The 26,985-nt window shown below is 40.7% G+C and overlaps 1 protein-coding gene across 3 annotated transcripts; it reads left to right on the top strand.

The window, feature by feature from the left end:
• The first annotated feature begins 292 nt into the window (after positions 1–292).
• LOC106572127 (tyrosine-protein kinase HCK) lies at positions 293–26,985 on the top strand. 3 transcript variants are annotated; one of them, XM_045696059.1, is made up of 13 exons: positions 293–315; positions 11,413–11,546; positions 13,072–13,111; positions 13,632–13,728; positions 16,664–16,759; positions 16,848–16,951; positions 17,044–17,193; positions 18,325–18,477; positions 18,627–18,809; positions 18,925–19,001; positions 24,986–25,139; positions 25,445–25,576; positions 25,699–26,985. In XM_045696059.1, exons 2-13 carry the CDS (start codon positions 11,424–11,426, stop codon positions 25,899–25,901), a joined length of 1,512 nt encoding a protein of 503 aa, XP_045552015.1. In that variant the 5' UTR covers positions 293–315; positions 11,413–11,423; the 3' UTR covers positions 25,902–26,985. The 3 variants fall into 3 exon arrangements, with proteins under 3 accessions (XP_045552015.1, XP_014001461.1, XP_014001462.1); XM_014145986.2 differs by lacking the exon at positions 293–315 and adding an exon at positions 1,915–1,994; XM_014145987.2 differs by lacking the exon at positions 293–315 and adding an exon at positions 3,581–3,893.

The following is a 26,985-nucleotide window of genomic DNA, read 5'->3' as shown; positions in this document are numbered from 1 at the left end:
CTTGAGGAAACATGGCAATATCCCTACAGTGAAGCGTGGTGGTGGCAGCATCATGCTGTGGGGATGTTTTCAGTGGCAGGGACTTTGAGACCAGTCAGGATCGAGAGAAAGATTAATGGAGCAAGGTACAGAGAGATCCTTGATAACAACTGGCTCCAGAGCACTCAGGACCTCAGACTGGGGTGAAGATTCACCTTCCAACAGGACAACGACCATAAGCACACAGCCAAGACAAAGCAGGAGTGACTTCGGGACCAACCTGACAGTGCTTGAGAGGATTTGCAGAGAAAAATTGGAGAAACTCCCCAAATTCAGGTGTGCCAAATTTGTTGCGTCATGCCCAATAAGACTCGAAGCTCTAACCTGTGCCAAAGGTGTTTCAACAAAGTACTGAGTAAAATGTCTAAATACTTATTCAAGTGTGATATTTAAATGTTTTATTGTGTATATATTAACTCACATAATTTAATTTACAAGTATGCATTAAGGGGTCTGTAATAGAATAAAAGTGTCAAAAACAAATGTAGACATTAATAAATGCATTCTACAGCTCCAAAATATGTTTTACAACGGCGAGGAAGGCCAAGATGTAGCTTCAAAAAAGCACCCCCTCTGTTAGTCATCTATTGTAAATATAAATCATCGCTGCAGACTCAGGCCAGAGCCATGCCCCATCCAGTAGTGTAGTGGTTCCTGGAGAACTGGGTATATAAATGTTGCTAAAAAGTTCCGTCCCGCCCGGAGAAGGAAAGGTGCCCTGTCTAAAAAATTATATGAGAAAAGGTGACATACACTCTGAATTATATAAAATGATACATCTCATATTGGTCTTTCACAGTCAGGTCACCCCAAGCTGTATTGTGCAAGTAGGCTAATAGTAGGCCAACCATTGAAACCGATAAATGAGGCTGTTAACTGAGTCAGAAATTCACAGGTTTTTGATTTTATTATATTCTTTCAAGTTTTTTCTCTCAAAGTCACAATTTTAAATAGAAAAACAATAGAATTTGATGTTCTAAGTCCTAACAATGCTTTAACCACATCAGGAGACCACTTTGATGTCTGGAAATAATCTAAGAAATTTCGATTTTTGAGTGTAGGTACCGTTTAAGTGCACAGGCACTGTTTGGTTAGCAGTGTTTGTGTGATGATATGTAGTTGGCAAAACAAATGGCCACTGGATTGATGCAAATAATGATAACATCATTCTGCCAGGTAGGAGTAGAAATTGCTGCCCTCCTTTACTCCAGTAAATCTAGAAAAATCAAAGTAGGCAAAAAAACGTTGAAAATTATCTAAAATACATTTTTTTTCCCAGATGTTGAAATCAGGTTAATTTTCGGGCTCTGAATAAAAGTTGAAAATACGTTTTTTATAGATGTCTGTTTTTGGGCCAAATCAAGGCCAGTCCAGATCGGAACAAACAAAGACGTCTATGCCTAGGCATCTGCCTCGGATTCCAAAGGTTGCAAGTTCTAATCCAACCATTGAAAGTTGTTTTAGATTTTTAGAGTTTTGTTTTAAACATACGCCATACCTTAACCCTTACCTAAACCATTCGGAGTAAATACTTAACTTTAACATTTCAGAGTTAACGACTAAACTTATCCCGAACCTTAAGAATTCTGAGTTAATGCCTAAATGTAACCTTAAACACATCACAATGTGACGTTTGAGATACATGGCTGAATGTCTAATTCGGACCTGAGACTGTGAAAGCTAGTTGTGTAAAACAAGCAGTTGCATTGGCTTTATTAGTCCTGATCCCTGTGACTAATCAATTTGTTTATTTAAACTCTGAATATCAGCTACCCAACATTATGAGGAGTTATCATGAGCCTATTTGCAATGGGAATCAATGTGTTAACACAGTGGGAAATGCAGAAGTATTTTTTATTTCGTTATGATCAGCTCGTCAAAAATAGACTGATACACTCTTGAAACCAGTGATCTTGACAGTTTTACACAAGGGGTAAAACTCATGGGCAGCAGTTGTGAGTAGCCTCCATTCGATATTGTCCGTTTTACTTTGACCTGTGTTGTTTTTAGGACATGATGTTAATTAAGATGTCACAGCATTTTATATTTGATTGGGCGCCATTGAGTTTAGGCTATTTGATTGGAGAAACGTGCATGATGTAAAAAGTGTCCTTCTGATTACATTGTCATTCATTTTATCTCCAGCCTGTAGGCTACAGAAAAGACCATATACTTCCAGCATAGGGTATATCTGCTACATGATTTATGTTATAATATTCTTTGATTGAATATTGGTGGAGCGCCGCAGTGATGCGTCTCTCCAGTTCTCTGGAGAACTGTGCTGGGAATGGACAAGCAAAATATTTTGCACCCCTGCCTTTGAGCGCTCACCTAAAAAGCCCATATGCCACTGGTTGAGAGAAAATGTCATTGTTTCAGGCAGAATTATGTGAGGTTTTATGTGTTGTTGGAGGTGCGTCTTGGTCAGGTACGCTTGGAAATGCGGTCCTAGTCAATCTGCCTAACCCTGCCTAATGTCCGGGCCAACCCTGGATATTTCCATCTTTATCTACGAAACCGCTCTCGTATGACGCGCGCATTTTAGAACGGTGTGTTCCTGCAAATTGCATTTTGGAACATTCGCACGTACCACGCACGCACATTGCTGCCCTAAAACGTGAATAAATAATATTGTTTATCAACATTTTAAGCTATACATTCTTATCTGTTCCAAATGCCTTATTAATAATGGTGTATATGCTGTATACCTCCACTACACTACTTTGATGCGCATGGTGGGGATTAAGACGTGAGTATATTCAATGCCCACTGAAAAATAAGTGGGTATAAAGTGTGGACCTGCGTATACCCTCCACTACACCACTGGCCCCATCTAAAATAGAAAGGGAAAGGGGGATACCTAGTCAGTTGTACAACTGAATGCCTTCAACTGAAATGTGTCTTTCGCATTTCCTACTTCTGACTCTCTCTTTCAGAAGAAATGTGTGTTTAATCCTGACGTTTGATTAAGGATTAGTTAAAGAGACAGCTTATTTGTTTGACGTCCTTGCATGGCCCGATCCGCCCATGCCTCCATGCCTCCATGCTCCATGTCCTCAGTAACTGTGGGATGTTGTCTGTGACTCCAGCGGAGTATGCTGCTCGGGCTAATTTGTCCCCATGCTATTCGTGATCCCATTACATGTTGCATTTGTACGTTTTTGTTAGATAGGGTATGATTTCAAAGAGGAGGGCTGTTGAAAATTGATACAGCAGTTATGTGCAATTTAGATATTCAACAAAGATAATCTCTTTCAGCAGGTGCCACAACAAACTGTAGAAGTTTAGAGGCACTTTAATAATATGTTTAAGACAACTTTTTCAATTCAAACCACAAAAGAGTTAGGCTAACTACAGTATATTTGAATTTGAATTTGTTTTCAAGAAATATCATGTGTTTTTTTTCTTATTTTTCTTATTTTGTATTTTATGTGATTTTTAAGAGTTCATACTCAGACCATGTCTAGGTTTAGTAGGCTACTTTCCGGAAGAGTCTAAAAACACATCCAGCCCGCAAAGATAGCAGTGTCATGACTGATGTAACCTCGTCCCCAGGCTTGAATTAATGACCCATAGACCAACACATAGACAGAGAGAGACCCGGCTGGTGGGCGAGATTATGATAGATGTGACAGAGACAGAGAGAAAGTTCGTCGTGCACAGTTAGATGTGAGGCACTAACTTCCTTGTATACAACTAGAACGCACCCTTCAGCTCTTTCTATCTGAACTATAATCCCGGGATGGAAGAGCCGACATAAAAGAAAAAGGAGCGCTTTCTAAAGAATACAAATCATTCAGCGTTGAGGACCAAATAGCAGAGCATACGTGGAATATACAGCTGGTTGGAACGAGGTAACTCCCTCTAATGTGTTATTCTAGACCACTAACCTATACCTATACAACAAGGGGAACATGTATACTCACTGATATTCATACCATAGGCAATAAGCATTTCTTAAAGAATAAAAGCAGATGACGAACAGATGGATATTGTCTTATTAAAGCATTTCCCATCTGGGTCATTCAGTCAGTGGCATTATGAAAATTGCGCTTTAAAGGGTTATTACCGTGTTATAGGCTAATGTAGGCCTAGGTATTGCAGAAGTGTATGCTAACGCTTTTTATATATATGTAAACTCAACATCTCACGGTTTTACCAATTTCACTTCAAATTCTGAGATTTATCCATGTTTCTCCAAATGTCAAATTTCGAAGTTGCCCCAAATGTTACATTTCGAAGTGTTTTTAACATCTGGGTTGCCTCCTGCTCAGCATCATTCCATTTCTCTAAGCTTCACATTTCGAAGTTAACCGTATCAGTCAGGAGATTCCATCAAAAATCGGTGTTTCATTTATCTAACTTTTATTTACCTGAATGTCCAGCCCTTATATTTAGCCTCACAATGAAGTGTTTATCCATTTTATTTTCACCACAACATTGGGCTACAAGGAGAACACAAAACAATTTGCAGTTGCATTCATGAGTTTTATTGACAAATGTCAATTAAAAAATAAGGTCTGCCAAAGCAAAAAGCTGATAAAATGAATGTATATGAATGCTGTAAGTACAGAAATGGTTTGCTCATTGGGAAATTACTATACAACTAGTAAGCAACTGTGTGGCGTTTGGAGTTTGCGACAGCAACTATGTGAGCTTATTACAGTATTATAGACACTATGTCCAGATTTCCTATGAACTTCTATGTAGAAAAATCCCGTGTCTCAGCTTTTCATAGATAGCTGTAGCTTAAACCATTCAGACTCTACAGACATTTCGATCTCAAAGACCATTCCCGGCTGGATTCGAGATCCGCCCTTGTCTCACAAACCAATAGTATAATCTAGAAGTCTGTATCTCAAACACATGGTTTTTAAATGGAGTTACAAGTCCCAAACACGCTGGCGTTATGGTAGGACTCATTGGGGTAAGGGTTACGGTTTTGTATAGGGTTAAAACATTACGTTTAGGCTTTCATTCCGATTGGTTAAGGTCAGGGTTAAGGTTTGGGATAAGGTTAAAACATTACCGTTAGTCATTCTTTCCGAATGGTTAAATTCAGGGTTAAGGTTTGGGATAGGATTAAAACAAAATATATAAAAATAAATAAATCCTACCACTGGGATTGAACAGGCGATCTTCGAATCTGAAGTCAGGGGAATAGTGCTCACTGTTTCCCCCTGAGTGGACGATTTTAAAGACATTTCCCGATGTCCTCAGGACAATTTCAAAGTCAATCTTGAGAAATCTGCCTGGTACACTATGATAGTTCAGAAACTATAGAATAAGAATGTCTCACTGCTTTTTCTCTAGCCTATACTGTATAACAAAATGACAGAGGAACCAAAAGTTGCTTAGTTAAACAACTGATAGCAACACCGCCTACAATATTCACAGTGCCTTGGGAAAGGTAACCTGTTTTGCTCTACGACGCTCACAAGCTATACAGGAGTCGTTAAGAAAGTATTGAGATCCCTTAACTTTTTTCAAATTTTGTTACGTTACAGCCTTATTCTAAAATGTACTGATAAAAAAAAAATCCTCAACAATCTACACAATACCCCATAATGACAAAGCGGAAACAGGTTTTAAGACATTTTTGCAAATGTATTAAACATTTAAAACAGAAATACCTTACTTACATAAGTATTCAGACCCTTTGCAATGAGACTTGAAATTAAGCTCAGGTGTATCCTGTTTCCATTGATCATCCTTGAGATGTTTCCACAACTTGATTGGAGTCCACCTACGGTATATTCATTTAATTGGACATGATTTGGAAAGGTACACACCTGTCTATATAAGGTCCCACAGTTCACAGTGCATGTCAGAGCAAAAACCAAGCAATGAGGTCCAAGGAATTGTCCTTAGAGCACCGACAAAGGTTTGTGTTGAGGCACAGATCTGGGGAAGGGTACCAAAAAATGCCTACAGCAATGGTTCCCAAACTTTTTATAGTCCCGTACCCCTCCAAACATTCAACCTCCAGCTGCGTACCCCCTCTAGCACCAGGGTCAGCACATTCTCAAATGTTTTTTTCTGCCATCATTGTAAGCCTGCCACACACACTATAAGATACATTTATTAAACATAAGAATGAGTGTGAGTTTTTGTCACAACCCGGCTCGTGGGAAGTGACAAAGAGCTCTTATAGGACCAGGGCACAAATGATAATATAATAATAATCAATCATTTTGCTCTTTATTTAGACATCTTACATATAAAACCTTATTTGTTCATCAAAAATGGTGAATAACTCACCACAGGTTAATGAGAAGTGTGTGCTTGAAAGGATGCACATAACTCTGCAATGTTGGGTTATATTGGAGAGAGTCTCAGTCGTAAATCATTTTCCTCACACAGTCTGTGCCTGTATTTAGTTTTCATACTAGTGAGGGCCGAGAATCCACATAAGTACGTGGTTGCAAAGGGCATCAGTGTCTTAATAGCGCCATTTGCCAAGGCAGGATACTCTGATCGCAGCCCCATCCAGAAATCTGCAGTAGCTTCTGACTAAATTCCATTTTCACAGAACCGCTTGTTGCAATTTCAATGAGGCTCTCTTGCTGGAGGCAAGGCATGAAAGGGATAACGAATCCAGTTGTTTGTGTCATCCATTTCGGGGAAGGTCCTGCGTAATTGCGCACCCAGCTCACTCTGGTACTTCGCTATGTCACAATTGACATTGTCCGTAAGCTTGAGTTAATTTGCACACAAACAAATCATACAATGATGGAAAGACATGTGTGTTGTCCTTGTTAATGCAGACAGAGAAGAGCTCCAACTTCTTAATCATAGCCTCAATTTTGTCCTGCACATTGAATATAGTTGCGGAGAGTCCCTGTAATCCTAGATTCAGATGATTCAGGCAAGAAAAAACATCACCTAGATAGGCCAGTCATGTGAGAAACTCGTCATCATGCAAGCGGTCAGACTAGTGAAAATTATGGTCAGTAAAGAAAACTTTAAGCTCGCCTCTCAATTAAAAAAAAGGTGTCAAAACTTTGCCCCTTGATAACCCGTGCTCTTCTGTAAGTTGTAAAAGCGTTACATGGTCGCTGCCCATATCATTGCATAATGCAGGAAATACACGAGAGTTCAGGGGCCTTGCTTTAACAAAGTTAACCATTGTCCAAAGCGTCTTTCAAGCTGTCAGGCATTCGGTGGAGGCTGCAGTGTACCCAAGTGGCGTCGGGAGCAACAGCTTGCACTCGCGTTACCACTCCACTATGTCTCCCTGTCATGGCTTTTGCGCCATCAGTACATATACCAACACATCTTGACCACCAAAGTCTATTTGATGTCACAAAGCTGTCCAGTACTTTAAAAATATCCTCCCGTTGTCCTGGTTTCCAGTGGTTTCCAGAAGAGGAAGTCTTCCTTAATTTACCCCCCATAAATGTAACAGACATATACCAGGAGCTGTGCCAGGCCCGCCACGTCTGTTGACTCATCCAGCTGTAACCCATAGAATTCACTGGCTTGTATGCGAAGCAGTAATTGTTTCAAAACATCTCCCACCATGTCACTAATGCGTCGTGAAACAGTGTTGTTTGATGAAGGCATTGTCTGTATATATGTTTTTGCATTTTCCCCAGCTTTGTCCCAGCCATGGCAGCAGGAAGAATTAAGTCCTCCACAATAGTATGGGGCTTGCCTGTCCTAGCCACTTGATAGCTCACCATACAAGATGCTTCTAGACCCTTCTTATTTTAAAGGAACCTATTGGTTTGATACATGTCTTACTACTCGAAAGTAGTCTTAATTCTCACTCAAAAAACTCCTGTGGCTTATTTTTCAAATTGGCATGTTTCGTTTCTATATGTCTGCACAAGAGTAAAGGTTTCATCGAGTTGTGAGATAGTACTTTTGCACATATAACACACTGTGGCTGAGGAAAGGCACTACTCCCAATATAAGTGAACCCTAAATCAATGTAGTTCTCATCATATTTGCGCCTCTTCGATGGTCCAACGTCTCTGTCTGTTGTTCGGTGCTTTCCCGGGTAAGGGGGCAGTATCTCTTTGGCTGCATAGCCCCGTTGGAAAATCTAAATGGACTGTTTGAAAATGTGAATCACGTGCAACGTTTAGGAATAGCCAGTTTGGGAATAGCCAGTTTGGGAGTAGCCAGTCTATAGCATTGAAGGTCCCCAAAAACACAGTGGCCTCCATCATTCTGGAAGAAGTTTGAAACCACCAAGACTCTTAATAGAGCTGACTTCCTAGCCAAACTGAGCAATTGGGGGAGAAGGGCCTTGGTCAGGGAGGTGACCAAGAACCTGATGATCACTCTGACCGATCTCTAGAGTTCCTCTGTGGAGATTGGAGAACCTTTCAGAAGGATGGTGCAAAGTACAGAGAGATCCTTGATGAAAATCTGCTCCAGAGCATTCAGGACCTCAGACTGGGGCGAAGGTTCACCTTCCAACAGGACAACAACCCTAAGCACACAGCCAAGATAACGCAGGAGTGGCTTCGGAAAAAGTCTCTGAATGTCCTTGAGAGGCCTAGCCAGAGCCCGGACTTGAACCCAAACAAACATCTCTGGGGAGACCTGAAAATAGCTGTGCAGCAATGCACCCCATCCAACCTGACAGAGCTTGAGAGGATCTGCAGAGAAGAATGGGAGAAACTCCCCAAATACAGGTGTGCCAAGCTTGTAGCGTCATACCCAAGAAGACTTGTTATCGCTGCCAAAGGTGCTTCAACAAAGTACTGAGTAAAAAGTCTGAATACTTACAGTATGTAAATGTGATATTTCAGTTTTAAATTTTTTAATACAGTTGCATTTCTGAAAACCTGTTTTTGCTTTGTCATTATTGGGTAGTGTGTGTAGAATGATGAGGGGAAAAAACAATGTAATACATTTTAGAATAAGGCTGTAACGTAACAAAATGTGGAAAAAATCAATGGGTCTCAATACTTTTCAAATGCACTGTAGATGCAATGCCTCTTCATGGCTTGTAATCTATATTTTGATGGAAACCAGGGGTTTGAACCGGTTCAGGGAACAGAACCTGTTCAAGCCAAGCCCCTTCCATGTCCACCCCTCTCTCTCACTCTCTCCCCAATGGTGAAATTTCAGTAGCATCTTGAGCCTGCAATAGCACTCTGACCAAAAACATGGACTTACCACCTGCACTGACTCTCTGCACCTTAGCACACACTCACTCACTCACTCACGCACCCCCCCCCCCCACATATACATTCATGCTACACACACACATACATCTCAACTGCTGCCACTAGATTCTTATTTATTATTGCTAAATACTGCACAGCTTAAACACTTGACCCCCAATCCCTCTTCCCCAAAACACGTGTAAATATTGTATAATAAATTGTGCCTTCCCGTATTATACTTATGCTAAAATGTTTATTCTATTCTATTGAACCATTTACTTTAGGTTCGTATTCTAATATTTTATTATTTCTTATTGTTGTTGCATAATCAAGAAGGAACCTGCAAGTGAGAATTTATTTGGGCGGTGTACATCTGTATCCTGTACATACATAACTTGAAACTGAACAACTATTGCTCATTCCATAACAAGCTTCCCTATCGTTACTAATTGGTAGAGTAAATTAACGAGCTATTTTGTCAAAACTGTCGATTTCACAAGCTTTAAAAAAAAAAGGAAAAGGTACTATATGAACCGTTAGATTTTTTTTGTGGAACTTGTTCAGAACACTGCAACGGAACAAACAAAATAGGGATTCTGTTCAGAAAATCATTTAGGTTCTAACCCCTGATTGGAAAGTAGTAATTGTGGATTTTGTAAAAATAAAAATAAAATAAAAAACAGTAAATGGTCACATCACACCCGAAACTTGCTTCCATAAGTTTAATATGTTATGTGTGTGTATGGTGCCTGGTTCCTGGTTCCATGGCATGGCAGTTTGTGAGAGTACTAGCAGAGGAGGTTTAGCAGTGATGTTTTTCACATGGTGTACACTCCCAGTCCCAGCCGCCCGCCGCCTGCCCTGCAGCAGATGCAATGATAGCGGTTAGTGCCAGAGGCACACATGGCGCAGGGCTGTCACAGCTAACTAGATTTGCATCTGTGGGTAATATGATGGGTTAGAGACAGACAGACAGACATTGCCAGAGTCCAGAGACAGATGGAGGAGGATGGTTGGGGTGTTATTAGGGGCTGATTGGATCAAGTGACGTGGATAGAAAGATGGATGGAGACGATAAGGATGAGGGGGCACTTTCTAAAGAGCAGGGTAGTTCTCTGCGTCTATGGTCTGATCATCACCTCCAGTTAACTTCCTCTGTACAGGAAGTACATGCCATGTGTGTCATGGTTTGATGAGATAAATGGATGATGTGAGTGCTTGATAAGAGGCTGAGGAGGTTTGTAAATGGATGAGAATGGTTTGGCCAACCACCAGAGAAAATTTTTCATGATACAACAATTGATGGTTTGGAAGAAGCATCTTCTCCTGAGAACCGGAGAGGGGGGGGTCCTATACCTGTAGCCTGGCATACTGGCATGGAGAAGCATAACATGATGGATTGGAAAAGGTTCAATCACAATAACCATTTTGCCTTAAATGGTTTTGCTGCAAGTTCAACTTTAACTGTTAAAAAGAAATTGACCCTGCTGTGACAAAGAGGAATACAGTTTAAATGGAAAGGGAAGTGAATAGTTACACATTTCATTCTGTTAGGTTAGGGTAAGGGTATCTCTCAGACTGATAAACATCACTTCTTCCCTTCATCTCTCTTTCTCTCTCTCTTTCACGCTGACACGTTTCAGTTAAAGACATTCAGTTGTACAACTGACTAGGTATCCCCCCTTACCCTTTCCTTTCCCTTTCATTTTAATACTGCAGCTCATCTGTTTATTTCAACACAGATGAACAATAACATGACAGGTCCTATCTCTCTCACACAGACATAGACACTATTCAATCATAAGAATTACCCCTGTCTAATTTCTCTCTTGTAAATATTTTACACAGACCATATGACTCTGAACATAGCCCTACTATGTTATGGTTTAAGTTGAAAAGAAAAAGCTCTTCATGCCACCAATCACCATTAACCTGCTGTCCCAAGGGCGGGCCTGCGCGTTGCTTGTTGGGTGTCACTCTGGTGATTATGACTTTGAGCATTTTGTAGCTTTTAAACAGCTGTGTAACAGCACTGTAGGCTTGTATGGGAAATATTACAGTAAACGGTCACCCTCAGAGCATAAGGCAAGTATATCCATACAGTATCTTGTAGTAAACTCTTCATAATACATTGACTTAGCACTGCTATGGTGCCATTTTTACACTCTCTCCACCTTGCGTTGCCAGTCCAAATGTAGTGAACAGACATTGTATTCTGACTGATATTTTTTAAATAACACATTTTTAGGTTCTTCCACTATGGGCTGTGTGGGGTCCAATGAGCAGCAGGATCCCAGCAGCAAAGGTGTGGTCAATGATGACTCTCTGAACCAGACTCAGACAGCCCACTACGTCAAAGACCCCACCACAGGGACCAAGGCTGTGAGTGAACACCTGGGGGGGTATTATTATTATTACTGCTAGACTCTCCTCTGTTGCCAAGAACAAGATACTGATCTGTAAGTAGGTTTACTTTGGTGTCTGGGGTGGTCATTACTTCCTGTGTGTTAATTGTAAACCCAGCTATCACATCTAGTTCCTTGGAAGTTGTGGGAACAAATGTTTTTGGTTTCACATTGGTTGTGGGAACAAATGTTTGTACCATGTTTTGTGCTGCTAACATGTTGTGTTGTTGTCATGTTGTGTTTCTACCATGCTGTGTTGTCATGTGTTGACTTGCTTAGTTAAATAAATAAAAATTTAAATTTAAATGGACAAATAAATGCCATACGAAACGTTTTTTGAATGTTCTGAGAACAGAAGTAAACATTTTGCCTGTTCCGGGAACGTTTATATTTAGATCGCATGGAGGTTCTGAGAACATTTTGCTCATGTTCTTTGAAAGTCTTCCTGGGAGGCTTTATTAACGCTCTGAGAATTAAAATTGTGGGTTATTTGGAGGTTTTTGAATGACTTCCTTAAAACGTCTTTTAATAACTCTGATAGCTTATTTGGGGTAAACTTTTTTGACCTCCAAGCGCAGATAAGATGCATGGAAATTACTTGGGCATTCATCATGCAAACACATTTATTTTTATTGTGACATGGCATCAGTGAGATTCAAACCTATAATCTTCTGTTCTCCATCCATGGAATTAATCCACCAGCGTGGAGCTAGCATGCCATATTTTTTTAAGCATACAAAGCTGTTCATTTTGGTCTATTCAAGCAAACCCTATTTCAAAGGGAAAAGCACTCAGTAAGATCAGGTTTGGCCAATTAGTGGGCGCGGCCAATACACCTGAACACACTTAACAAAATAGTGGATACAGAGAGTTTTGTCGATGCTGAGATTGGAATGTATATTTCTTGTGTTTTTTTTATGGAAGTTTTCTTAACGTTCTCAGAACAATTTGATAATATCACTTTAAATAGAACCGTTATGCTGGAGGACTGAAATTCCCACAGAAGAATATTATTAATTTCTGTCAAGTTCCTTAAATGTGCTGAAAATGTTCCAAAACCAAGCAACTATCCTGCACCAATCCCAGACATTTGTGGGAAGGTTATATGCAAAATAACTTTAGGACAACCAGGCTCTCTCTAAGCTCTAAGAAACATCTGGTTCTCAGAACGTTATGTGCTACAGTAGCAGGGATGTGACTCAGGGCTGTTATTTACAATGAGGAAGAAGAAGTAGCACAACAAACAAGCGCAGAAATTTGTTTGTGATCATTGAACAGACATTTAGTGATTGAAATGAAATGTCTCTCCTCTATTTCTGTTTTACTTACATTCCTATTTTCTGTCAGTCTATCTCACTCTTGCTTAGTCTGTCATTGACCACACATCTCCTTCTCTGTCTCACTTACTTTCTCCCAACTATACTTGAACTATAATATACTATGTTCCATACTACATTTCTCATGGTTCTCCTCAAAACTCTAATCTCATATTGTCTTTACAGAACAGAACCATCTCCGTTGCCCCTCCAGTCCCCTCTAATGGTGAGTATAACGCAGAAAAGTTACAGTACTCACATTGCTTACTTGAGTCTGTGATGTAGGAACTATTACTTTATCGCACTGTATTTTGAGCAGCACACTACATACTGTGTGTCTAAAATGGATTACCGTTTGTTGTCATGTAATGAGGCCACATACTGTATGAGAGTGAAAGAAGTGAGCGTGTGTGGGTTGAAATAGACCACACAGGGCCTGATCACACGAGACAGCAGAGATGATCTCTCCACTGCTATAACGGTAAAGCAGTCAGCCATGAAGTGACCCAGGCAAGGCACTGTTGTTGTATTAAGAATGTAAAGTTGCACACGATGTCACCCACAAGTCTTTCTTTGTCATATGTGTGCATGCACACACACACGCACACACGCACACACGCACACACACACACACACACACACACACACACACACACACACACACACACACACACACACACACACACACACACACACACACACACACTCACACACACCCACACACTTATGTTCTCTGCCCCCTCCAGGTACTGAGAGCATTGCCATTGCACTGTATGACTATGAGGGTGTAAATGATGGAGACCTGGACTTTAAGAAGGGAGACAAGCTTAAAATCTTACAGGAGTGAGTGTATCTGACATTTACACACAAACAAGATACATCGTTACCCATACAATCAATCTCACACAAATTATTAATGAACCCACCAGGTACAACCCCAAAGCCGCAAACACTGGCACCCTCATAGATATCATCCTAACCAACGTGCCCTCTAAATACACCTCTGCTGTTTTCAACCAAGATCTCAGCGATCACTGCCTCATTGCCTGCTCCCGTAATGGGTCAGCGGTCAAACGACCTCCACTCATCACTGTCAAACGCTCCCTGAAACATTTCAACGAGCAAGCCTTTCTAATCGACCTGGCCCTGGTATCCTGGAAGGATATTGACCTCATCCCGTCAGTAGAGGATGCCTGGTTATTTTTTTTAAATGCCTTCCTCTCCATCTTAAATAAGCATGCCCCTTTCAAGAAATTTAGAACCAGGAACAGATATAGCCCTTGGTTCTCCCCAGACCTGACTGCCCTTAACCAACACAAAAATATCCTGTGGCGTTCTGCATTAGCATCGAACTGCCCCCACGATATGCAACTTTTTAGGGAAGTTAGAAACCAATACACACAGGCAGTTAGAAACGCCAAGGCTTGCTTTTTCAAACAGAAATTCGCTTCGTGCAACTCCAACTCTAAAAAGTTCTGGGACATTGTAAAGTCCATGGAGAATAAGAACACCTCCTCCCAACTGCCCACTGCACTGAGGATAGGAAACTCTGTCACCACCGATAAGCCCACTATAATTGAGAATTTCAATAAGCATTTTTCTACGGCTGGCCATGCTTTCCACCTAACTACCCCTACTGCATTCAACAGCACTGCACCCCCACAGCTACTCGCCCAAGCCTCCCCCATTTCTCCTTCTCCCAAATCCATTCAGCTGATGTTCTGAAAGAGCTGCAAAATCTGGACCCCTACAAATCAGCTGGGCTTGACAATCTGGACCCTTTCTTTCTAAAATTATCTGCCGAAATTATTGCAACCCCTATTACTAGCCTGTTCAACCTCTCTTTCGTGTCGTCTGAGATTCCCATAGATTGGAAAGCAGCTGCTGTCATCCCCCTCTTCAAAGGAGGTGACACTCTTGACCCAAATTGCTACAGACCTATATCCATCCTACCCTGCCTTTCTAAGGTCTTCGAAAGCCAAGTCAACAAACAGATTACCGACCATTTCGAATCCCACCGCACCCTCTCCGCTATGCAATCTGGTTTCAGAGCTGGTCATGGGTGCACCTCAGCCACGCTCAAGGTCCTAAACGACATCGTAACCGCCATCGATAAGAAACAATACTGTGCTGCCGTATTCATTGACCTGGCCAAAGCTTTTGACTGTTAATCACCACATCCTCATCGGCAGACTCAGTAGCCTTGGTTTCTCAAACGATTGCGTCGCCTGGTTCACCAACTACTTCTCTGACAGAGTTCAGTGTGTCAAATCGGAGGGCCTACTGTCTGGACCTCTGGCAGTCTCTATGGGGGTACCACAGGGTTCAATTCTTGGGCCAACTCTTTTCTCTGTATACATAAATGATGTCGCTCTTGCTGCTGGTGAATCTCTGATCCACCTCTACGCAGACGACACCATTCTGTACACTTCTGGCCCTTCTTTGGACACTGTGTTAACAACCCTCCAGACGAGCTTCAATGCCATTCAACTCTCCTTCCGTGGTCTCCAACTGCTCCTAAACACAAGTAAAACTAAATGCATGCTCTTCAACCGATCGCTGCCTGCACCTGCCCGCCTGTCCAGCATCACTTCTCTGGACGGTTCTAACTTAGAATTTGTGGACAACTACAAATACCTAGGTGTCTGGTTAGACTGTAAACTCTCCTTCCAGACTCACATCAATCATCTCCAATCCAAAGTGAAATCTCGAATTGGCTTCCTATTTCGCATCAAAGCATCCTTCACTCATGCTGCCAAACATACCCTCGTAAAACTGACCATCCTACCAATCCTCGACTTCGGCGATGTCATTTACAAAATAGCTTCCAATACCCTACTCAACAAGCTGGATGCAGTCTATCACAGTGCCATCCGTTTTGTCACCAAAGCCCCATATACTACCCACCACTGCGACCTGTACGCTCTCGTTGGCTGGCCTTCGCTTCATAATCGTCGCCAAACACATTGGCTCCAGGTCATCTACAAGACTCTGCTAGGTAAAGTCCCCCCTTATCTCCGCTCACTGGTCACCATAGCAGCACCCACCTGTAGCACGCGCTCCAGCAGGTATATCTCTCTGGTCACCCCTAAAGCCAACTCCTCCTTTGGTCGTCTCTCCTTCCAGTTCTCTGCTGCCAATGACTGGAACGAACTACAAAAATCTCTGAAACTGGAAACACTTATCTCCCTCACTAGCTTTAAGCACCAGCTGTCAGAGCAGCTCACAGATCACTGCACCTGTACATAGCCCATCTATAATTTAGCCCAAACTACTACCTCTTCCCCTACTGTATTTATTTATTTTATTTATTTTGCTCCTTTGCACCATATTATTTATATTTTATCTTTGAACTTTCTTCAAACTATAAATCTACCATTCCAGTGTTTTTCTTGCTATACTTTATTTACTTTGCCACCATGGCATTTTTTTGCCTTTACCTCCCTTATCTCACATCATTTGCTCACATTGTATATAGTCGTATTTTTTTTTCTTCTACTGCATCATTGATTGTATGTTGTTTTACTCCATGTGTAACTCTGTGTTTTTGTATGTTGTCGAACTGCTTTGCTTTATCTTGGCCAGGTCGCAATTGTAAATGAGAACTTGTTCTCAACTTGCCTACCTGGTTAAATAAAGGTGAAATAAATAAATAAATAAAATAAATAAATAAATACAAAGCAGTGTATAGCTTACCTATACCCACATCTCTCTCTCTCTCTCTCTCTCTCTCTCTCTCTCTCTCTCTCTCTCTCTCTCTCTCTCTCTCTCTCTCTAGATCTGGAGAATGGTGGAGAGCACAGTTAATTAGCACAGGCAAGGAAGGCTACATCCCCAGTAACTATGTAGCCATAGACAGACTTGAAACCGAAGAGTAAGTGTTTTATCAGTGCACTCTGTGAAAAGTTTATGAGTAGAGCTGCTCAAAGGAATCAGTGTGAAATAAATCTACCATCATCCAGGTGGTTCTATAAAGGAGTGAGCAGGAAAGATGCAGAGAGGCAGCTGCTAGCATCAGCAAACAAAACGGGATCGTTCATGATCCGTGACAGTGAGACCACCAAGGGTGAGCAAGTTAAAAAGCTCTTATACATACACATATACAAATAAACATTTACACATTTAGCAAGCTAACATCCTCTCTCTGTCCTACTACAGGCAGCTACTCCTTATCCGTAAGGGACAGTGACTCCCAATCAGGAGACACAGTCAAGCATTACAAGATCCGTACACTGGATAACGGTGGCTTCTACATCTCTCCACGCATCACCTTCAACAACCTGCAGGAACTGGTCAGCCACTATAAAAGTGAGTGCCAACAACATGGCCAGACCACCATAACACAGGGATACACCCATCGAGATAGATAGGCCCACAGTGGAGGTGTCATAATGCACATAATACCGAGAAAACCTTGAGGTCAAACAGGGAAATGGTTCCAATCCTTTTTCCACCGTAAATGTTTCTCAAAGGGAATTTTACAAACACTTAAAAATAAGGGCTGTTTGTGTAGGCTTACCCTGGTGTGACGTTTTGATAATGTAAATCTCTCTCAGACAACGTGACTTTTATCAATGTATTCGGCTCTATTTACTCTCAGATTCAAAAATGCTAATTAGCGTCAAAGTAGACATCATGTAAGACTACAAATCCCTGCAAGCTCCTGAACGTCATCTCTAGTTGCCACCTTTGCTAAAAATGTATTATGTAAAAAACTTGCAAAAGACAGTTCACAGAATTGTCAATTTAAATACATTTTGACAATTTATTAATTTCTAAATTTAGCTAACATTAGATAGTTCATCCAGAGATTCTTTCCTTTGCCTCGATTCAGCAGTCTCGTCCAGATCATCATGGCATTTGTAGTCCTTTATGATAGCCACATTAGCAGCTAATTAGCATTTCATTTTGGGGGGTAAATACAGGCCAATATATTGGTAAAAATCACCTTGACCTAGGAAGATTTAGACGGTTATCAAAACTTCACACCAGGGTAAGCCTACATGAAACACAGCCCTTATTTTAAGTGTTTCTAAAATCCACTATGAGAAAAATGAATGATAGAAAAACGATTGGAACCATTTCCTTTTTTGACCGCTAGGTTATATGGGTATTATGACTCATACTGTGGTACTCTATGGCAATGTCCATGCAAAAATAGGTTATATCCAACTAGAGTTCTCTATCTATCTCTATGGATACAACCCAGCAGTCACTGTTACTAAAGCAGATGGTGACAAAGGTAAACAGCCCCCTCTGCTGGCTGCCTGTTCTGAATATGGGCACACAGTCTATATGGCCTCCAGCAGTGTTTACTTTCTATGTGTTTATTTATGTGTGTTATGTACAGTTAAAAAATACATTCAGTTAATGTCCTGTATGATTCAGAGCTTTGTGTGTGGATATCTTACTCTCATTGGATGTGTTTGCTTCCTATAGAGCAGGGAGATGGTCTGTGCCAGGCCTTGACCAGCCCCTGCCTCAGTCCCAAGCCCCAGAAGCCCTGGGAGAAGGATGCCTGGGAGATCCCTCGGGAGTCCCTCAAACTTGATAGGAAGCTCGGGGCTGGCCAGTTCGGAGAGGTCTGGATGGGTGAGTTACTCAAACATTCTGAGAAGGTTATGCTTGGACCATTACTGGAAGATCAGAATAAGTTTATATGTATTCTAAAAACATCTTGCTTTTTGCGAGCTGTGAACTGAGCATGGCTAATGTGGTTGTCTTTGTGTCTTTTGCTGTAGCTACATACAACAAGCACACCAAGGTGGCAGTGAAGACCATGAAGCCTGGCACCATGTCGGTCGAGGCTTTCCTGGACGAGGCAAACCTGATGAAGGCCCTGCAGCACGACAAGCTGGTCCGTCTGAACGCTGTGGTTACCAAAGAGGAACCCATCTACATCATCACAGAGTTCATGGAAAAGGGTATGTACACTACAGTTTGACATTTTGTACACATTTACATTACCGTACAGTACATTTCCTGTCAGTGTATTTCTGTCATTGAATTCTGTTTGTGTGTATGTGTGTGCGTGTTTAGGCAGTTTGCTGGACTTCTTGAAGAGTGATGAGGGCAACCGTGTGCAGCTCCCCAAACTCATTGACTTCTGTGCACAGGTGAGATTCAGCTTCCGTATCTCATAGTTCGTTTTTTTTTCAATCACTGGTGCAATTTTCACAAGTATGTGGTACATTTTCACAACTCTAAACACAAAAAACAAATTCACAAAGTCACTTGGTCACTGCACTAAATCACTCTTTCAATTTGGACAGATATTCAATCTACTGTAACTATCTGCTTTTCAAAATGCAATATTCAATTAACTATAAGATTTTCTTGTCTGCTGTCACATTTGATATTTTTACCTCAAATGTATAATTTTGACATCAATTTATGTTGGAAGGTAAAAACCAAATAATTTATGGATGTGGCTGTAAAAACATAATCATTCTTTATCAGTGCTACAATAAGACAAAGTGGAAAGAGTCCCTCTGTGTGCTACCATTTGGAATTATAGTGAAGTGTACAATGTACTGCTGAAATACCTGGGTTGTATACAGGATTGGGGAGTAACATATGACATTTAATCTGTTACATGTAACAGATTACAAAAAACTAACTGTAATCCGTTACATTACCAGCAAAACATTTTTTTAACCAGCTTAAAGATACTTTTGAAAAACGAGTTGATTACTTCTAGGATTACTTTTAAATTCAGAAAATATGTTTGCGTAATTAAAATACTTTATGACAACTTTCTGTTTTCTCAATGACATTCAAATCAGCATCGGAAAAGGAACAAGTTTTAAGTTTGTTCCGCCTGATAGTCTGACCACAAGTCAGAGAACACTATGATGACACACCAAATGCGTTTGATGGATTGCAGGAAAAGCACAGGAATAGGTTATTATTAGTCAAATTACAGTCCAATTTATTATTCCATTTTTTTTTCAGGAACTGTCCGGCTTTCAACTTACTCTTGAAAGTTGTTGTAGTACAATGTGCAATTTCGAAATTGGATAGTGAATCATCAGTTTTCCTCTGGTAATGTCAGTCATTGCAGACCTTAGAGAGCTATTTATAACTTGTCAGAAATGTCCAGATCAACTAGCCCATGTCAGCTAATGTTTTTTAGCCGATAGATTTTGTAGTAATGTCCGAGTCACTCAAATATCACATGAATACACATTAGACATGGCAAAATGTATAGACTTGCAAGAAAATTTGCAATAAAACTGCAACATTCTCTCTGTGCCCCATGGCAAAGTGTAGAATTGCAGGAAACAAGCTTTAAACCTGATAAATGTTCTCTCGGCCAACAAGAACGGTGTGAACAGTGTGGCATGCGCGCGAGCAGGGGTGGTGTGGCGGAGCGGGTTATTCCCCAATATAGATATCAGTTAGGCCTATTATTGATATTTACATATCAATTACATGAATCACACTGCTGCTATCTCAATTATTCGCGCCTTACGGATTGTGCTTGTTGTGGATTGCCTTTCACAAATGTGTAGGTGTATTTAACCCCAATAATGGTCGAATTGAAGAAGTGTAGGCTAAACTGCCTATCAATCATTGTTTATGCAACCTGTGGACAGGCTGTGTAAAATGTGCTTTTGCCACAGCTGCATAGTAGTGCGGATCCCTGCCTATGGAATAAAAGTGGTACTGTTTTGTGACGATAAAAAAACAGGTCACACTTTATTTGGATAATCCAGATTTTTCATCTGTAGAGGCTCTGCAGATGGTCATACTATCAACAAACTGTAGATAAGCAACTGCTTGCTAATGTTACAGTTAAAGCCAATTTATGGTCATTCTGGCATCTGCATTGGCCTTACAGCATTTACTGCGATGCGGCCTCTGCAGAAGTCAGGGCATTCATACTTCTTGCTCTTCGCAAAGCAGAGGAGAGCTGTCGTCAAGGAAATTAGTTTGTGTGTATACAGGATGCACCGCCCTCACCTACCGTCAACCAAGGGTTAAAGGGATACTTTGGGATTTTGGCAATGAGGCCCTTTATCTACTTCCCCAGAGTCAGATGAAATTGTGGATACCATTTTTATGTGTCTGTGTCCACTATGAAGGAAGTTAGAGGTAGCATGCTAGTAGATACCCATAGACATTGACACGTAGAAAAGGGGATCTTGGTGCAGAAATGGCATACAACACCGTGCTACGTTTTTACAGTAGCCAACTGCTTTACATTACCCTATTTGTGATGATGTGTCCTATGTATTTACTGTATAAGGATAATGGAGCTGTAAGACTGACATGTTTCTCAACATGCTCACAACCTGGCATTGGATACTAATTATTTACTAAATGTTCCTATCTACTATTCTTTCTATTCAGCACTTCAAAAACGTGTATATTGTATTTTGTGCTTTGGATTAAATGGTAGTTAAAATAACTAAATGGTGAGCCTATCATTATCTGATGTATTGGTGACTAAACAAAATTTCACAGAATTTTTTTTTCTTCATGAATGACTCAGGGGGGGAAAATTTGTGAAACCCCAAAGAATGCACAATCAAAAGTTTTGAACATAATATAGGGGGCTTATCCGTGTACTTAAGAGTTTAGAAAATATACCACGTCTGAAAAATGCACCAAAGTGATTGCTAAAAACTGTAACAATATATTCCACTCATTATCTGAATTTCATTGATATACTGTAAGTTGATGAATTTTGTCAAGCTGAGAGAGAAAGGTTATACTGTATTAGTTGCCAAGTCACGTAGAAAAGGTGATCTTGAACAGCAATGCTGCATGGGGTAGAAATGGCCTACACACACCGTGCTACACCAATACGTTTTTACTGTAGCCTACTGCTTTACAATACCCCCAGAATTCCCCTATTTCTGCTCATTTGTTCTACTTATGTACTGTATAAGCATAATGAAACTGTAAGATTGACATATTTCTCACATCCTACCATTAGATACAAAAAGATGGTTGAAAAAAACAAATAGTTAAAGTAATAGCTGAATACTGTATGGAAAAGTATATTTACCATCCACTATTCCTTCAACTCAACACTTCAAAAACAACAGTTTGAAAAATGTGTCTTGAATCTTTTGCTATTGGATGTATTGGTGACTAAACAAAATGTTATCATGGTATTTCACGTAAAACAAAAATGTGTTCAACACAAATGGATGCACAATCAAAGGTTCTGAACATAAAACAGCATTATAAGTGTTATCAGTTTAGAGTTTTGTACTTCAGAGTTTTGAAAATACACCACTTACATCTGAAAAATGCACCAAATCGATTGAAAAAAAATGTAAACTGTCAGTTCGGGTTTTGTTGAATTGTATGGTTTTATATTCTTCAAGTCTTCTACAGTGGTTCTTTTGCAGAAGGGAACGGGGGATACAAAACAGTGGGACTAATGCCATAACAAAACAAAGGGAGAATGCTTTGGTCTCGTTATGTCCATTAACCTACATCATCAAGCCACTCATTTGTGGTCTAGTGCCGATCCTGCCTTTGTTCTGTGGCCCATGTTTCTCATATTGTGGGCAGCATTTCAATATTCAAATCTGTCTTTAGCTTGACAGAAGAAGGTGTGTGGCAGCACATGTTTGTAAATCTAATTCTTTATGCCAATGTTTGCTGTTGAACAATTGTTTGCTTTAAATATTTGAAGAATATGTTTTACTATGATTATTGACACATTGCATTACAAGGAATAGATAGACACAGTTCAAGATATCAGTTTGAACCTGATCATACAGTATTTGCATTTTTACACCTGTTGCTGCAGATATACAGAGGCAATATAGGGGGCATAAAAAATAAAAAGAAGACCTTAGAGAAAAGTCAAACTTATTAACGTATGCTTATCTGAGATTAGGTATGTTTATGCCATCTGTTGTATGTAGATTGTAGAGTAAAGTGAGGTGAGAAGTTTGAAAAATTAGGAAGATATCGAAATGGAATGGAGAGAGAGAGAGAATGACTGAAAGAGAAGGGGAACAGGAAGACATTGTTGGATCGGTCTGTTCAGATTTAAATCTACCATGACAGATTTGGTTATGTTTGTTATATTATTAAACTGAGATTGGTACACAGATTAGGTTTATCAAGTTCTATAGCAGCATATGTCAGTCAATGTGTGTCTATATACGTGCGCGTGTGAGTGGTGAAAAATAAAGCCTGCTGGTAGTTGTAATTTTAAAGGGAACCCAGATGTTCCCAGTATGTTGGGAAGGAAATATTGTCCCAGTTGAGTAGATATTGGAGTATTCAGTGCTTGAAAATAACAGAATTTGCTAATTGAAAGTCAATTATCTTTATTGTTATTGTTGTTTTCATGACTGCTTATTTTATCATCCTATAGGTGATCCTAAGGGGTAGGCAAAATCCTGTCTCATAAGGGGAGGCTACTTACTTTACAGCTTGAGATCAAAAAATTACATTTGAAAACAGCAGATACAGTGCATTTGGAAAGTATTCAGACCCTCGACTTTTTCCACATTTTGTTACGTTACAGCCTTATTCTAAAATGGATTTTTTTTTTAAATCCCTTCATCAATCTACGCACAATAACCCACAATGACAAAGCAAACAGTTCTAACTTTAATTTTTTTAATCAAAAATAATAATTATAAAAAATACACATTTACATAAGTATTCAGACCCTTTACTCAGTACTTTGTTGAAGCACCTTTGGCAGTGATTACAACATCGAGTCTTCTTGGGTTTGAAGCTACAAACTTGGAACACCTGTATTTGGGGAGTTTCTCCCATTCTCCTTGCAGATCCTATCAAGCTCTGTCAGGTTGGATGGGGAGTGTTGCTGCACAGCTATTTTCAGGTCTCTCCATTGATGTTAGATCGGATTCAAGTCCGGGCTCCGGCTGGGCCAATCAAGGACATTCAGAGACTTGTCCCGAATCCACTCACTTGGCTGTGTGCTTAGGGTCGTTGTCCTGTGGGAAGGTAAACCTTCGCTCCAGTCTGAGGTCCTGAGCGCACCTGAGCAGGTTTTCATTAAGGATCTGTCTGTACTTTGCTCCATTCATCTTTCCCTCGATCCTGACTAGTCTCCCAGTCCCTGCCGCTGAAAAACATCCCGACAGCATGATGCTGCCACCACCATGCATCACCGTAGGGATGGTGCCAGGTTTCCTCCAGACGTGACGCTTGGCATTCAGGCCAAAGAGTTCAATCTTGGTTTCATCAGATCAGAGAATCTTGTTTCTCATTGTCTGAGAGTTCTTTAGGTGCCTTTTGGCAAACTCCAACTGGTCAGTCATGTGCATTTTACTGAGGAGTGTCTTCCATTTGGCCACTCTACAATAAAAGCCTGAATGGTAGAGTGCTGCAGACATGGTTGTCCTTCTGTAAAGTTCTCCCATCTCCACAGAGGAACTGCTCTGTCAGAGTGACCATCGGATTCTTGGTCACCTCCCTGACCAAGGCCCTTCTCCCCCGATTGCTCAATTTGGCCGGGCGGCCAGCTCTAGGAAGAGTCTTGGTGGTTCCAAACTTCTTCCATTTAAGAATGACGATCCTGCAGAAATGTTTGGGTACCCTTCCCCAGATCTGTGCCTCGACACAATTCTGTCTGGGAGCTCTACGGACAATGTCTTCGAACTCGTGGCTTGGTTTTTGCTCAGACTTGATCTGACATGCATTGTCAACTGTGGGACCTTATATAGACAGATGTGTGCCTTTCCAAATCATGTCCAATCAATTCAATTTACCACAGGTGGACTCCAAGTTGTAGAAACATCTCATTGATGACCGATGGAAACAGGATGCATCTGAGCTCAATTTTGAGACTCATAGCAAAGGGTCTGACTACTTATGTAAATAAGGTATTTCTTTTATTTGTAAAAATTTGCCGAAATTTAGAAAAACCTGTTTTCTCGCTTTAGCATTATGTGGTATTGTGTGTAGATTGGTGAGGAACAGTTTTTATTTCATCCATTTTAGAATAAGCCTGTAACATAACAAAATGTGGAAAAGGGGAAGGGGTCTGAATACTTTCATTGTGATCCTTTGCCAAGTGAACAAACACAGAAGTATGTTTCGAGTGCCCCCTTTTCTATTGTCTTCTGACATCTAACCATGTCTTTGTCCATAGATTGCAGAAGGAATGGCCTACATCGAGCAGAGGAACTATATTCACAGAGACCTGCGAGCCGCCAACATCCTGGTCTCGAAGGCTCTGGTGTGCAAGATTGCTGACTTTGGCCTCGCCCGAATCATCGAGGACAATGAGTACACAGCCAGAGAAGGTAAGCATTATCCCCTTGGGAACATATCTGTGCCATATAATGGGTAATTAATAACTGTAGCATAACAGCTGATTTAGCAAATATTAGGTCAGTCGTGGTAGAGAAAGGGAGCTTTTAGATGTGGGTGTGGTTTGGAATTCGAAATTGAGAGAGGGAAGTCAGGGAACAATGAAGAGTGATATATATATATCATTGCGTCAGAGTGAGTTCTGTGGGACTGAATAAAGACAAGCTGTATTATTTATCAGTGACAGCAGGGTGCAGCAGAAGGTAGAGTAAGAAAGCCTACTCTTGTTCCCTAAAAGGAGCAAAGTTCCCCATCAAATGGACGGCCCCAGAGGCAATCAACTTTGGCTCCTTCACCATCAAATCAGATGTCTGGTCCTTTGGCATCCTACTGACCGAGATCATCAGCTATGGACGCACACCATATCCAGGTCAGGACCTGAATGATAACATGTACTCTACTGTACCTGTACTGTATATTAATTGAATGATGAATTAAATTAATCCTTGTCCCCCTGTAATGATGTGTTTCTGTGCTGGCTCTATCATCTAGGTATGACAAACCCAGAAGTGATTCGCTCTCTGGAGAGCGGCTACCGCATGCAGCGCACCGACACCTGTCCGCAGGAGCTCTATGACATCATGTTGGAGTGCTGGAAGAACAAGCCCGAGGACCGGCCCACCTTTGAGTATCTGCAGAGTGTCCTGGAGGATTTCTACACCGCAACAGAGAGCCAGTACCAGCAACAGCCATGAGCCAGAATGATTCAGGCAGATACATAACCTACTCTCTCATACTCTCATACAAATGTACATGTGTACAGGCAAACCTACAGAGAAAAAAGGGGATCTGAACATGTTTCAGATGGTTCCTTATGAAATATGGCATTTACTGTAACTTAACTCAAATTTATTACAGTGATTCATGAAATGGCTGAGTGTAAGGCGTTTTCAACATTTTTATTTATTTATATTTCATTTACATATCTTGTTGGGTGACTTTCCCTTCCCTTCCCCTTTGTAGTTAGCTCTGCCAGTCCTGTTTGTTTGTTGTATGGATTAACTGTGCTCTAACTATGTACACGCCCAGAAAGTGCACAAAATGGGAAATAAAAAAAGATTTGTACATTTCCCATGTATATGCCCAGGGCATACAGTATATTGGAAAATGTTATTTTCATTCTGGCATATACCATTGAATCACTATAATTCACTGAACAAGCACTGGAGTACAACAGTATAATCTTTTAATTTACAAAAAATGTTTTGTCTATTTGGTAAGGTGACTAATTTATTCTAGCCAAGAGTACCTGTCCATTCTCTATACTGAATGCACAATATATACACAAAAGTATGTGGACACCCCTTCAAATGAGTGTATTTGGCTAGCCACACCCGTTGCTTACAGGTGTATAAATCGAGCACACAGTCATGCAATCTCTATAGACAGACATTGGCAGTAAAATGGCCTTACTGAAGAGCTCAGTGAATTTCAACTTGGCACCATCATAGTCAGTTGGTCAAATTTCTGCCCTGCTAGATCTGCCCCAGTCAACTGTAACTACTGTTATTGTGAAGTGGAAACGTCTAGGAGCAACAACGGCTCAGCCGCAAAGTGGTAGGCCACACAAGCTCACAGAACAGGACCGGTTGGTGCTGAAGCACATAGCCTGTAAAAATCTTCTGTTCTCTGTTGCAAAATGTAGTTCTGTCCTTGAGCTGTTTTTGTCTATTAATCTTCTGTATTACGTCATGTTTCATGTTCTGTGTGGACCCCAGAAAGAGTAGCTGCGGCTTTCACAACAGCTAATAAGGATCTTAATAAAATACCAAATACTCA

Source organism: Salmo salar, chromosome ssa15 (genome assembly GCF_905237065.1).
Source record: "Salmo salar chromosome ssa15, Ssal_v3.1, whole genome shotgun sequence".
NCBI classification, from domain to species: Eukaryota; Metazoa; Chordata; class Actinopteri; order Salmoniformes; family Salmonidae; genus Salmo; species Salmo salar.
Note: the sequence above shows the minus strand (reverse complement) of the source record. Positions and strands in the feature narration are given on the sequence as shown.